Source organism: Benincasa hispida, chromosome 9 (assembly GCF_009727055.1).
Source record: "Benincasa hispida cultivar B227 chromosome 9, ASM972705v1, whole genome shotgun sequence".
Taxonomy (NCBI): Eukaryota; Viridiplantae; Streptophyta; class Magnoliopsida; order Cucurbitales; family Cucurbitaceae; genus Benincasa; species Benincasa hispida.
Genome location: NC_052357.1, coordinates 40,793,615 through 40,807,915, shown reverse-complemented (window position 1 = coordinate 40,807,915; position 14,301 = coordinate 40,793,615). Strand labels below are relative to the sequence as shown.

At 28.9% G+C, this 14,301-nt stretch overlaps 1 protein-coding gene across 1 annotated transcript; it reads left to right on the top strand.

Moving 5' to 3' along the window:
• Positions 1–6,596: 6,596 nt before the first annotated feature.
• Positions 6,597–11,414, top strand: LOC120085320. Its single transcript, XM_039041251.1, has 4 exons — positions 6,597–7,070; positions 8,191–8,243; positions 9,585–9,755; positions 11,154–11,414. Exons 1-4 carry the CDS (start codon positions 6,699–6,701, stop codon positions 11,365–11,367), a joined length of 810 nt encoding a protein of 269 aa, XP_038897179.1. The 5' UTR covers positions 6,597–6,698; the 3' UTR covers positions 11,368–11,414.
• Positions 11,415–14,301: the final 2,887 nt, after the last annotated feature.

Sequence of the window (14,301 nt, the reverse complement as noted above, 5' to 3'; positions counted from 1 at the left end):
TACAGTATGCCATGTAGATTTAAAACCCCTCTGTAGGAAGCATGTTACATGCATTGAAAGTATGTTATAAAATGTTATAATATATAGTATGCATGTTAGGGTTTCTTTTATTTAATATAATAGTTATATTTGATATTGAATGCCTTTGTTGTATATTGTGGATATTTAGCATGTCTAAAATTTTGTAAGCTGTTATAAAATTGGGTTAGACGTTTAAAATCCATAACGAAGAACAGCTGCATGCTCGCTTAGGTTAAACTAGTTTTAATCATTAACATAGATTGTTATCTTATAAAATTTGGTTACAAACTTAAATCGGTTCATAAACAACTGAGGCTGGGGGTACTTAAGTTGACGGTTTACGGAACACCTCCTACCTAGGGATTATGATCGAAAGATTGAGCGTTAACTAATTTTATGAACTTGTGTGAGCGATGTGAGGTTTAGAATGGTTTAAACACTTAGAAATCGTAGGAATATATCCAAATATAATTGTTATACTTGGATAAAATGATATAGACTTAGGATAGTTTGTTTGGCCAAAATACACCTAAGTAAATACCCAAACATATAGAACACTTCAGTGGGAGATTAACAATAGATATATAGTTATTAGTTAACACGTCCTCAAGAGTTCACACCGTGAGATCCATGCTCGACTTCGTGTCGCTTTTACCGCGACTGCTCCATTTGGGAAGTGTTTGCATGGGTCAATAATAAGGTGAATGAGGGAAGTAGTTCATAGTAAGTGGGTGAAGGAAATGTGTCGACATTATCCTACGGTCTCCTACATTAGTTTGAACCGTGAGATTCCTATGTTGCGCTTGCTGTCATTTTTAGGCGGCACTAGCTAGTCATTAACCGTGGCAATCCCTACGGCTGTCTCTTATACACATCTAGATGTGTATAAGAGACAGCGATCAGGCAGACGCTAGAGGATCAAGCTAGACGATAGTCATCAGCACTACACGATGAGCCTCAGCGAGATTTCGAGCATGGAGCGAGAGCATCCGGTTCGATCAGTTTTCTTTAGATCCTGTCTGGTTCAGCCTTAAAAGGTTTTTGGCTGGTCCAGTTCAGACTTTTCTGGTTCGATTCAAGCTACTTGGGTTTGGTTTGAAGTGGTTTAAGCAGTTCAAAAGCGGTTTTGAAGCTGTTTTGAAATAATTAGGCTTTTATTTGCTTGTTTATGCCAAAACTAAAATCATATCAGATTGTGTTTAATTATTTATGAATTTGATGTATGTTATAATTAAATAAATCTTGTATGACATACAGTATGCCATGTAGATTTAAAAACCCACCATAGGAAGCATGTTACATGCACTGAAAGTATGATATAAAATGTTATAATATATAGTATGCATGTTAGGGTTTCTTTTATTTAATATAATTGTTATATTAACTGTTGAATGCCTTTGATGTATATTGTGGATGTTTAGCATGTCTAAAATTTTGTAAGTTGTTATAAATTTGGGTTAGACCTTTAAAATCCATAACAAAAAAAACAACTGCATGCTCACGTAGGTTAACCACTCGTTTTAGTAGTTAAAATAGATCGTTAAACTTGTAAAACTCGGGTTACAAACTCAACCGGTATATAATCATGTCTAAGGCTGGGGGTACTTAAGTTGACGGTCTACGGAACACCTTCTACCTAGGGATTATGGCCGAATTATTGAGTGTTGTTAACCGGTTTTATGACCATACATGAGTGATGTGAGGTAATAAAACGGTTTATCACCTAGACATCGTAGGTTTAAATCCATTAATAAGTGTTATAATTGGATAAACCACTTAGACTTAGGGTTGTTTTATTAGCCGAAAAGAACTTAAGTATAAATTTACATAATTAATAGAACACTTCAGTTGGAGTTCAATAACTTCTATATGATAAAGTTATTAGAAAACTTCAGTGGGAGATTAATAACATATACGATACGTTATTTTTAGATCTCACATCCCTAAGAGTTCACAATCCGGATTTAACCGGTACTTCGTGTCACCCTGAGAATGACTTCCATACGGAAAGTATTTTTTAGCATAAATCTAGATTTTGGTGAATAAGGGCAAGTTGTTCAAACAAAAATCAATTATATGATATATATAGATTTCAAACTGCCACGTCTCCACGTATTTTACACCGTGAGATTCATATGACGCTTCATGTCACCCTGGGAGTAACCTCCATATGGAAAGTGTTTGTATGAGTCAATAATAAGGTAAACGGGGGAAGTTGTTTAGTAAGGGGGTGAAGGATATGTATCAACATATCATTCGGTCTGTTCCATTAGTTTGGACCGTGAGATTCCTATGTTGCACCTATTGATTTGCTTTAAGCGACCCTTTGCTAGTCGTTTAACGATGGCTATCCTCACGGAGGGTTGTAACATAGGATTCAGAACAACTCAAACTCCAGAAATGGATAGAATTTCTTAGGTTCATTCCCAACCTTGACTCTCCATTTCGGTAGCATAGTTGGGGCCAACCTTTGACGTGTAAAAACGGAGGGTTACACTTACAGAATTATTAAAGTGTTAGTAATTTCTTACCAAAAGCGGTAGGTAAATGACTATCAAAATATGAGTTATTTTGGAGATAGTATTTAGTCAAGAATGTTTTGTTGTAGTATCGTTGCAAAAATAATCTTGTTAAAACTTGATTGGATTTTAAAGCAATTCACTTATAGAATTTGTTTATATGCTGAGGTGTCGCGGGGCAGGGCCCAGGGACCCAATTTTTGTGCGCGAACCTTCCATCACGAAAAAGCGCGAAAACGGACCCAGGGGTTAAGAACGATGAAAAAAAGTCGTGTGCCAGACGGTTTTGGGAACGGAGCTTGTTTGGTGTCCGAAATAGCTCCAGGGCCCCGAGGCCCACTTTTTGCTCTCGAACCTTCCGGCACGGAATTGCGCGAAAACCTTCTTCTCAAAATTGATTCAAACACTTCAATAGCAACAAACGTTGAATACTAATTAAACTTCTTATTTCACGAACTTTAGAATCACAAAGAACTTTGTCGTTTGGCCACAATACACAATCGTACTTCACTCCTAACACACCAAAGCGAAAATCCTAGCAAAACAACATTCTACTTTTAAATAGGCACAAGGAAGGAAGGAAAATAGCTTCATTCAAATTCGACAGAACATAGGAAAATATCCCAAAAAAATAATATTGTTGAATATTCTAGATAAAGAAAGAATAATTTATAAAATCAGCAACCTAAGAAGCATCCTATGAAATATTTTCTGAAACAATCATAAAATTAGAGCAACTACAGCCCCAAACTCTCTTAAACAAGTATAACCAATTCAAAACTCCAACACAACCACATGAGTTTTTTTTTTTTTAATTTATTTTAAATGGTTTTTCAAAATTGATTAAATAATTATTTTTTAAGAATACTTACTTTCTTAGGCAATACAAATAATCATTCATGAATTTGAAAACTGACTATAAGTACGATTCATTTAGTGAATATTGATGTCATTCTCCATTTTTTCATTTAAAAACGATCATTCTACACATCTCAATTCAATTTATTTCAAAACAACAATCACTTCAAGTATACCTTTTTTATACAATTTTGTAATATCATAGTTACAATAATTATCTTCAACTACTTTTGGAAAGGATAATTAGACACATCTCACAAGAAATCTTCCATCCCTTCTTCCATATTACAAGAGTCCCTTGAATGACACTTCTAATATAAGACTATGTTCGGTTGAATATCTCTTAATAATCTACTAATTGGCTACACGACGACAATCAGGAAGGTAATATCTTTATCTTTTTTCCAAATCGAACTTGATGTACTAATATGATTTTGACGAGTCTTTTATCAAAAAATGAACGAGTGTAATGGGGAATTACAAAATAATAGAGGAAAATGAAGTAAATATTGAGAAACAGACACGTAAACAATTGGTTGAGGCATGGATATCTCGCTCTTTTCAAGGAGATTCAAGCCCTCTACGGTGTGTATTGAATTTCTTTATACCAACCACCGACGTAACAAATGTTCTCTCTAGCCTGTTGCCTCTAGAATACAACAACCCAACTTAAATGTTGTGTAGCTCAAACCACCCTGCATTAAAAGATTGAGCTTAAAGCTCCACAACTAAAATACCCTTTTTTTGATCAATTACTCTTAAAAGAGTTAATAAGAAAAAGTAAGAGATAAAGATACCTTGAGTATTGTCGGTGTATTTTGAGAGCAATATGAGAGACCAATTTACAGTGAACATTGGATCTTGAATATTTAATTCAAAAGCTTAGTGATAAATATATAATGTTTAAACGTATTTTGAAATTATGTTTTTCATCTTTTTAATGAAGAAACACTCAACCCTTTACCTTACATTTAACATTTAAAAACTATTAAATATTAAAAATGTTACATCGGAGAGAAAAACACTAATTATAAGTAAAAATATTAAATTCAAGTGGCTTTCGAAAAATGAAGTCACCATTGTGTAAAATAGACATAAATGTGCCGTTTGGCCTACCAATTTATTAAATGGATATAAATAACCCAATTTTAATAAATACTATTGAAATTGCTAGTTTATTGAATAGCTCCATCTTTCTATTTTTTTAATATATTTTTTACATTTATCAAAGAACTCAATTTTTTCCTTTATCTCTACTTTTCACATTTACTTAATATCTTTATCTTAATTTCTTAATCGATTTTTTCACTATTATTGAGGAACTTGATCTTATAATTCTACATCTCAAACACAAATTTATTAACTCTAATATATTAATCTCAGACTTGTTAACTTCACTTAATGGACCAAACGCCCCCAAATTTTCTTGCACCATGACCCGTGTTTTCCCAACAAGCACACAAATAAAAATTGCACATGAAAATCATAAGACCACTATGTTTTGAGTAGGTATTTATTTTCTTCCAATATATGGCATTTAATTTTCGCAGGGTATAGGAGCATGAATATGCACACCATCAACTGCGCTAATATAATTCAAAAAACGTAAAACTAAATTATGTAGTTTTTCTAGTTGTAAAAAGGGTAAATAATAATAATTAATTAAAAGAGAATTGTTATGAAATGATGAGATTTTTGTACGGAAGACCCAAATTTGATTTTGCTAATGTTAAATGATCTAAAATCTAAAAAAGAATGAAAACTAACATTTTGCATACGTCACAAAGAAACAACCAACGTTAAATTGTCCATTCGCGATCGTGGGCCTCATTTATCACGAATTGATGAGACATCAAGTGCGATTTCATGTTCAGAAAAAGTCATAAGATTGCAAAATTCTAATAATGAGTGAGAATTTGTATTTTTATGGAAGTTACAATGGCACCTTGAAGTCGTATTTGGGGTCTCCTCAATTCATGATGGGAGCAACCCATATATTGTTAGGCAAACCCGCAATTTGTATTCAAAATCTTCCATCTACATATTATTGAACTAAAAAAATCGATTTTATCCTCTATTTTCTTATTTTTGTTAGGTGATAGCACACAAAATATACTATTTTTAAGCTTAGATTATAGGGATAGTTACAAATATAAACATTAAACCCAAAATATTAGCAGATATAATATAATGTAAAAAAAATTATAAATATGATCAAATTTAAATAGTCTATCAGTGATAGATCAGATTATTGGTAGAAGTCTATCAGTAATGTAATTATCCTAGATTCAAACTAATTTCTTGATGGATTTCAATATCAAGAGTTTATTTGCTTGATTTAAATATTTCATGCATTTAAAGCACAAGGGGAGATTTTGTGGATTATATCGATAATTTGGAGCTTTTGGATCATTAATAGTGGATCTGAGCAATGAAGAAAAATTCCGAGCATAAAAACTGCGTCTAGATGTTGATAATGTTTATAAAAAAAGAAAAACCAATAATAAACTAACAACACAAATTATTTTTCAGATTTATAAAAAATATATAGATTAAAATTGAACAACTATGAGTACAAAAACTTCAGTAGAATAAAATCTAAAGTATTGAGATCAAAATAACATTTTAATGATTAAATTTTCATTTTAATTGTTTTACTTTGAGCTTTGTTTAATTTTAGTATTTGTATTTTTAAATTCTTAATTTTAGTCCATGAACTTTTATAAATTTAGTCTCTATCGTTGTTTATTGTTTTTTTCTAAAAACTTTTTGTTATTATTTAATTTTGGAAAGATACTCACATGAGAAAAATATTATTATTTAACCCTATTTTATTAAAAATCAAAGAAATAAATTTGAGATTTAAGGTATATGAATTAAAATTGAATAAATCGATCAAAATTATAATTGACGGATGAATTGTAAATCTGACTTCTATAGTTTAGATTATTGGATGAAAGTTAAAATTTTATCCCTACTATTCATAATTAAAATTTAACATGATAGGAACTAAATTTCAATTTTCTCGATGAAAATTTTAATTTAACCCATTTTTAACCCCCACGAAATTGTAATTTCCACGTGGGTGGTTGAGTCTAGGGTCGCCAATAAGCAACAAATCTCAGCCACTGAGAAATCCAAAAACCTTATCTCCACTTTCCCAATGCATCACCTCAAAATAAATATTTATATATATTTTGAAAAAAAATTAAAATAAGAGTTTTCAAATTAAAAAATTGAAACAATAAACGCGACGATTGACCGCGGTTTCAACGACGACGACCTAATCCCCTTCCAAGAATGGTTCATTTGCTTCCAAATCCCCTCCGAGTTTCGCCGCATCTCCGCTCAGAGCCACCGCGCACGGCGGTTCTGGCGAGAGTGAATTCCGGCACCGGCGGCTGTGCGATCTGGAGAAATGGAGGAATTAAGGTGAGATCGGCGGTTGTTTTGCGGTGTAGTAGTGATTATTCGAGTCCGACGACGGCGGAGGAATCGATCGGAATGTTGGAAGAAATTAATGAAAATGAGTATTTGGCGAGAGAATTTGGATGGAATGTGAGAAAATTGATTGAAGAAGAAGATGATTTGAGAGCGGTTGCAAGAATTCAAGCCGAAGCTTTTCATGAACCTGTTCTTCTTTTCAACGATTTTTTCTTCCAATTTTTCCAGGTTTTTCCCCCTTTTCTCATTTTCTTGGTTTTTTTATATATATAATCTTTTAATTTCTTCTTTAAATCTTTCTAAGAACTTTTCAATTTAGCCTCATTGTATTAGAAGTTTTAAAATTAATGTAAAAGAGTTATGAAATGAAATTTTAAAATTAATCAAATTCAATTAATTATAATTCTTTTAATTTAGTAGATAAAAATTATCCGTGAAAGTAATTATTTAGTAAAAATTGCGATTAAAAATGTAAATCTTGGAAATTTGGGATCTAATTAAAATAATATTTAAATCTATAAAGTAAAATTGTAACGTTTTGAATTATAAATATTAAATTAAAATCAAACTAAAAAATTGAAGGTCTAAAATTGTAATATTTTAAAATTTAAGACAAAATAAAAACTAGACTCTAATAAGGACCAAGAATGAATGTTTTTTTCCAAGTTTTTAATTAAGTCTTTATCTTGAGAAAATATGCTAAAATTTGATAAGAATGAAATTTTTTAATTTAAAATTTCCAATTTAGCCTCCTTGTAATAAAAGTTTTTAATCAAGTTATTTTTGTTTTAAAAGTTAAATTTTGATAAGAAATGAATAATCATGATTAAAATAAGTATAACTCAATTAGTAGTTTGTATTATCCATCTCGAGGTCAAATTTTCGATTCCTCCCATCTATATATTTTTTTAAAAAAGAAAAATATAAGAAAATATGAATCAAGCAAAAATTGAGTTTCATGATTCAAGTAGCATTTTGATTAATATATATAGGAATAGAGTAGTAATTTAGAAAAAAATTAGATACCATTTGGTATATTTTTATTCAAATTATTTGGTTAATTCTTGAATTGTTTCCTTCTCTTTTGTCATGGTATAAATTCTGCAAAAGTTATTTTAAATTTGGATTAAACTAATTTTAAAATTCCTCATAGCATCAGCTTAATTGAGTTTAATTTAAGAATTTCAATTTGAGTTATATTTTAATAGTGATTGAACATTATCCTTGTAAAAGGGAAAAAAAAAACGAGTTTTTTCTTTTGTAATTTTTAACGCTGAAGAAAATGTAATTTGTATTCTTCAAATAATTTACAAAAATCACATTGAAAAAATATGTAGTTTTCTTACAGGCAGAAGTGCTTTCAGCGCTGATTTACCGATTGAAAAATTATCCTCCAGACAGGTAATTTTTTTTATAATAATTTTATCATATCAACAAGGTTTAAAATATCGATGTTGACAAAAATATTAAAATTTCAATTTTATGAAAAATTCGAAAAAATATAGATGACATGTTGATTCAATATATATTTTTGCAAAAATTATTAAAAAATTTAAAAAATAAATTTATATTAGTAAATAAACATTTTATGACTTTCAACAAGTTAACCTATCTATTATTTATATTAGATATTTTGATGCTAATTTTTTTGTGCTTCGTAGATTTTTCTATGATATAATTAAAATATCGATTTACCTCTCATATCGATATCGAAATAATAAATACGTGGAAATATCGATGAAAATATCGACATGTCAATAAAAATTTAATATTATGCATATGAGTATGCCAAATTTTCGATGCTGATGAATATTTTTCAAAATATAATTAAAATAAAACTTAAAAAAATTAAATTAATACATTTTTACACCTTTTTTAAAGAATTAATACATTTTACACTTTTAAGTTAAAATACTTATTATTTATATTACTCACACAAGTTACATTTTATTTTATTTTTCTTATTTTACTTTAATTAATTATTAATCTTGAATTTAAAGTTTTGATTTTCCATTTTTAAAGAATTTTATTTTATTTTAAAGGGGAATTTTATTGTAAAGAATTTTCCTTTAAAATTTTTAATAATAGAATTTTATTTTAAAGAATTATTTTACATTTTTTCAAATAATTTTGTCTTATTGATTCTTGAACTTTCATTTTAGGTTTATTGCATCACTAATCTATATGAAATTAAATTTCTATCTTTAAATGTGAAATTAAGTGTATGATCTTTAAAAAAGGTTAACAAGTTTCTAGATTCACAGACCTAATAAGTTCTTAGAATTTAATAATATTTAATACATCTTTCATCTAACAAGTTTTTGTCCCATTAGATAATTTCGAAATTGATGAATTTATTAGAGATAAAACTAAACGGTAAAAGTTTTGATAGATGCAAATTTTTAATTTTATATCCGATATATCTATTTTTTTTTTTTTTCTAATAATCGAATAGTTCGGAAACTTTTTAGAAAAAATATTGAAAAATATAACGATCAATTAGGCACATTTAGGGTTGAAAAAGATTTTTTAATATAAAATTAAGACGCATCCGATATATCTTAAAAATAATAAAGGTATAATTTTATTTTGATTTTAAGAAAATTTTTAAAATAGAAAAATAAGAGATACTATTTACACAAAATAGTAAACTGTAATATTCTTTGATCGAAATTTTTTGTGATTTCTTTATACAATATTTTGAAGTAGGTAATAAATTGAAATGGTTGGTTTTTATGAAAGGTATGCTTGTTTGGTGGCGGAGCCGGAAAGTGAAAGTTGTAAAGATGAATACAATTTTGTGGGAGTGGTGGACGTGACGGTGGCCGGAGATTTGAAAGTAAAGCGTCTCCTTCCCGCCGGCGAAAAGGAATATCTCTTTGTAACTGGAATCGCCGTCGCACAAACTGCCAGGTTTTTACATTTTCCAATTACTTAATTTACTTCCCATCCTACTACTTTTTCCCTTTGTTTCAATTCGGTTTGAACCTAAGAACGGGATCAAATCAGTTGGTTTCACTCAACTCAACCCAATCCTTATCGTTCAGGTTGGGTTAGTCGAGTTTTGCAAGTTGTCGGATTCGTTGAATACCCCTATTTTAAATTTATCCAAGTCATCTTTAAATGGTTAAAAAACTACTCTTTATTTTGTATTTTTTTTACATTGTTTTTAGACCTTAATACACTAAGTAAAACAAATTAATGAAAATCTCATCCATTGTCATGTAAATAACACACTAGTTTTAAATTACAAATTTAGTATTTAAACTTTCCTATTTGATTTTATTAGAATCCTAAATATGAACAAAATGTTCACTAGATTTATAAATTTTATCTCGTGTCTAATAGGTACTTAGATTTAAAAAATATTTAATAGGTCACGTAATTTTTAATTTTGTTAGGAGTTTCTAATTAAAATCAATGAAAATTAAAAATAATAAGAATTGATATTAAAAAATGTGGTACGAGTCTCTTTTTTATATCTTTAGTTTATATAAATATATAGTGGATATAACAATGTTATTATACACACATATCCAACGTAATATACAACAATATATTGTTGAATATTGTTGCTGGATATGTGTATATAATAACAAATACAACAACACAAGTGTAGACATATGAGAATGCAACATCTAGTACAAACCAAGATATACACTCATTATCTTATAAATATGTGTATATAATCAAATTATAGACATGAAATAATTGAAGGTTAATTAAGAGACTTATTAAATATTCTTAAGCACAAAATTGAAAGTTTACCGACCTATTTCCTACGAATATAAAAATTTAAGGAGTAAATTTGTAAGGTAATAAATTTCAAAATTCCAACCCAAACTTTTGAACCATATGATCCAAATTAAAATAAGATCGTTGGTCTAAATTCACTTTAGATCAAATACTAAAAAATATTGCTTACATGGCAAAAATCAATAAACAATATGTACATTAATTGCTAATCTAAATACTATAATTATAGTTTAAATCAATATCAAAGTTTTTATTTATTTTAGGTACACGAAAAATTTGAACTTTGGAGCTATGCTTTCTTTGACAGTTAATTTTTCTTTGTTACTAAAATTTGTTGGTTTTATTTAGTATTTTTTTATTATTAATATTTGTATTTATGTTGTTTATATTATTTACGTTTTTTACCTTATGATCTATAGGAGAGATGCCTCTAAATCTATTATGTGATATTTTCTCTACCTTTACATTGATTCTCTACTGTTATGATTTATGTTTAATTTTATTTGTCAATTTCATAACAACGTTCTTAATTATTTTGACATTTTACTTACACAGAAGACGTAAAGTAGCAACGGCACTATTGAAGGGGTGTGACATGCTTGGTAAGGTTTGGGGATTCAAGTTTTTGGCATTAAGTGCATATGAAGATGATTATGGGGCTCGTAACTTGTATAGTAAAGCAGGCTATCAAGTTTACTATGTTGACCCTCTTTGGAAATCTACTTGGATTGGAAGAAAACGTTGTGTTACTATGATTAAAAAGCTCTAGTTTCATTTTTCCTTAACTTTGCTTTTAAATATCTATTCACAACCCAATTCAAGTCTAGCTCAAGTATATTGATCATGATCATAGACAAAACGCACTATCGTTAGAGTCTAAACACACAATCATAATGTGTATAGCAAAGTAGGGTATTGAAATTTCTTTCTATGTCAAACTGTACCTCTTAGCATATGAGACACCATAATACATCTCAAAAAGTAGATGAGTCGATTCATTACATCTCTTAAGGAAAAATTAATGGAAGATTTTATTGATGGAATCATTTCTAATTCAAGGTGAAGACAAAATATATAATGGAAAAGAAGGAAAAGTTTTTCGAAACTTAGGTTAAATTTGAGTTGTTTATTTGAGATTTGTCTTCTTTTTTTCATCTTCAAATTTATCATGTGTGTCTTCATCATGACAATTTAAGCCTAATTTGATCAAAATTGGGTTATATGGTATTTTACACTTTGTCTGAGATTATTTTTTTAAACTTATTGACATGCCGAGAATACATCCAAACTAAACTATAGAGTCTATTATCAAACTTAGAAAAAACGAAAAAATATTTCTTAAAAAAATTTAGTAAAAACTTTTTTGTAAAATTTAATTTTTGAAATTTTGAAAGAGCTTTTCCTGAAAATTGGATTTGAACACACATGAAGAGAAAATATATATACGCTCTCAAATATTTGGTTAGAAATCTAGAATACATAACCTAAGATAGTTAAAGGTTAATTTTACGAAACATCCTAATACTAAAAAATAGTGCTAATTAGTGATCAAATATACTAGCCACACCAAGTAAAAGCAAAAAGAAAAAAGAAAAAAAATCTATAGGTAATGCTAATACAAGAAAAAAGAAAAAAAATGACATGCTACCTATCATATCGAGGGTTTGTTTAGGGGTCCAATATCTTATATGGGGAGTTGATATAGCTTCTATATCACTGTTTGGCCTATTGGTATACTATCTCTCCTTTTTCACTTCCTCCAACATGTGCACAGTAACCCTCATTTAACAACTCTCTCAACTTCTCCACCCCCACTTCCTATATCTCCTCCATTCTCATACTCCACTGTCACTCTCACCTCCCTTCCTATGGCTCACTTACGTTTTTATTTTTTTATTCTTTTCTTGGGTTTATTTCATTATACTTCGGGTGTAATTTTTTCCACTATATCCATTTTATTAAGAAACCATGGTATTTCAATCTAGTTCCATGCACCCATTTTTTACATTCAATTTACATACATAGTTTTTTCCTATAGTGTCACGTGATAGAGTATATTAATAATTATTTATCTGTATAATGCCTATTAAAAAATTCACAATATTTTGGATTAAACCTTTGTACACAATTTCTCAAAAATATAAAAAAAAATCTCTTCATATACAACATCAACATTTAAAATCTACTATTCGAAAACCCATTATAAAATCTCAATAAAAAACTCATCCGTGAGTATATATAAGAAAATCCTCAACGAAATCCCTAAGGTTTTGTAAATGCCTCACTAAAATATTTAATTCATCATTCATAACCCTTTGGTTCTCGATAGTTTTTAAAAATTAAATTTATAAATATTATTTTTTCTCGTTTATTTTTATTTTTTATTTGTCTTACTTTTGAAGACTCTTTTCAAAATTCAAGTCATGATTGAAAACTATATATATGTTTAGTATTAAAATGTGGAAAAAGTAGAAAAAAGTCGGTATGTCCATCTTTGACTTAAAATTAAATTTTGTATTTTTAAGTGTTGGTATTTCGTTGTCTGTTTACAATTAATCTTAAATTTTGACTGAGTTTTTTTAAACAACAATAATAAAGAATTATTTAAAAGACAATAATTGAATACAAAAAACTGAATTGATAGAATAATTGAATTATAAGATTTTTTTAAAAAAATAGTATTCATACAGACAAATTATTTTAGAGTACAAAAAACTGAACCAGATATCACTAACATATGAACTCTGCACACCTAAGCACTGACTTATGAACTCAGACATAACAAACTCTGCGCACCCAAACATAGACATATGAACTCAGACAACACAACTCTGCACCCCAAACATAGACATCAAAACTCTCTAGATATTAGAACTCTAGATATCCTACATCATCTCAGCGCCCCAAATAGCCCCTAGTTGATATACATCAACTCTAAACTCAAACGCAACCAACAAATTTGTAGATTTTCCAAGTGCCTAGGTAATTAAGACAAACAACATAAAATCCATCCAAAATATTTCAATATATAAGTCAGTTGTCACTTTTTCTTAGTAGAACATTTTCGAAGATGATGCATTGAATCTTCAATCTTTAAAGAAAAGGTTATGCCATTTACCGTTCAATTAAGTCTACTACGTTAAGTCAATTATCATTTAACCCTATTACACTTGACAAATTAAAACAACCTATTTAATTATATTCTAACAAATATAATCAAACAGAAATATAGGAGAATTTTTTTTCTCTAATGCAAGCAAAAGAATGTTCTCATTTCAAATAATGAAATGCAATATGAAGCTACTTAATTTGTTGAGCAAATTGTAAAAATTACTAGTTGCCAATACACTATCTAGCTTTCAATTGTAAAAATGGGCTCTTAAACTTCTACAAGAATTAAAAGTTGGACCTTCAAGCTTATAATAATTATAGATATTGGACCCACAAATGATAAAAATTGAACTTCAAATTTATATAAATTTTACAATTTATACAATTATGTAAGCTTAAGGGTTCAGTTTTGATTACGAGTGTTTAAATAACCCGACAACCGAATAACCTAGACTATCTAACTCAAAATGGAAGGGTTGAGTTGAGTTAATTTTGTTTTTGGGTTGGGTTGAGTTAAACTTTTTCTATTTTTGTTGGGTTGGATTAGGTTGTGGGTTGGCTAAAAAAAATTGGGCTAGTTGCATAAATAGAA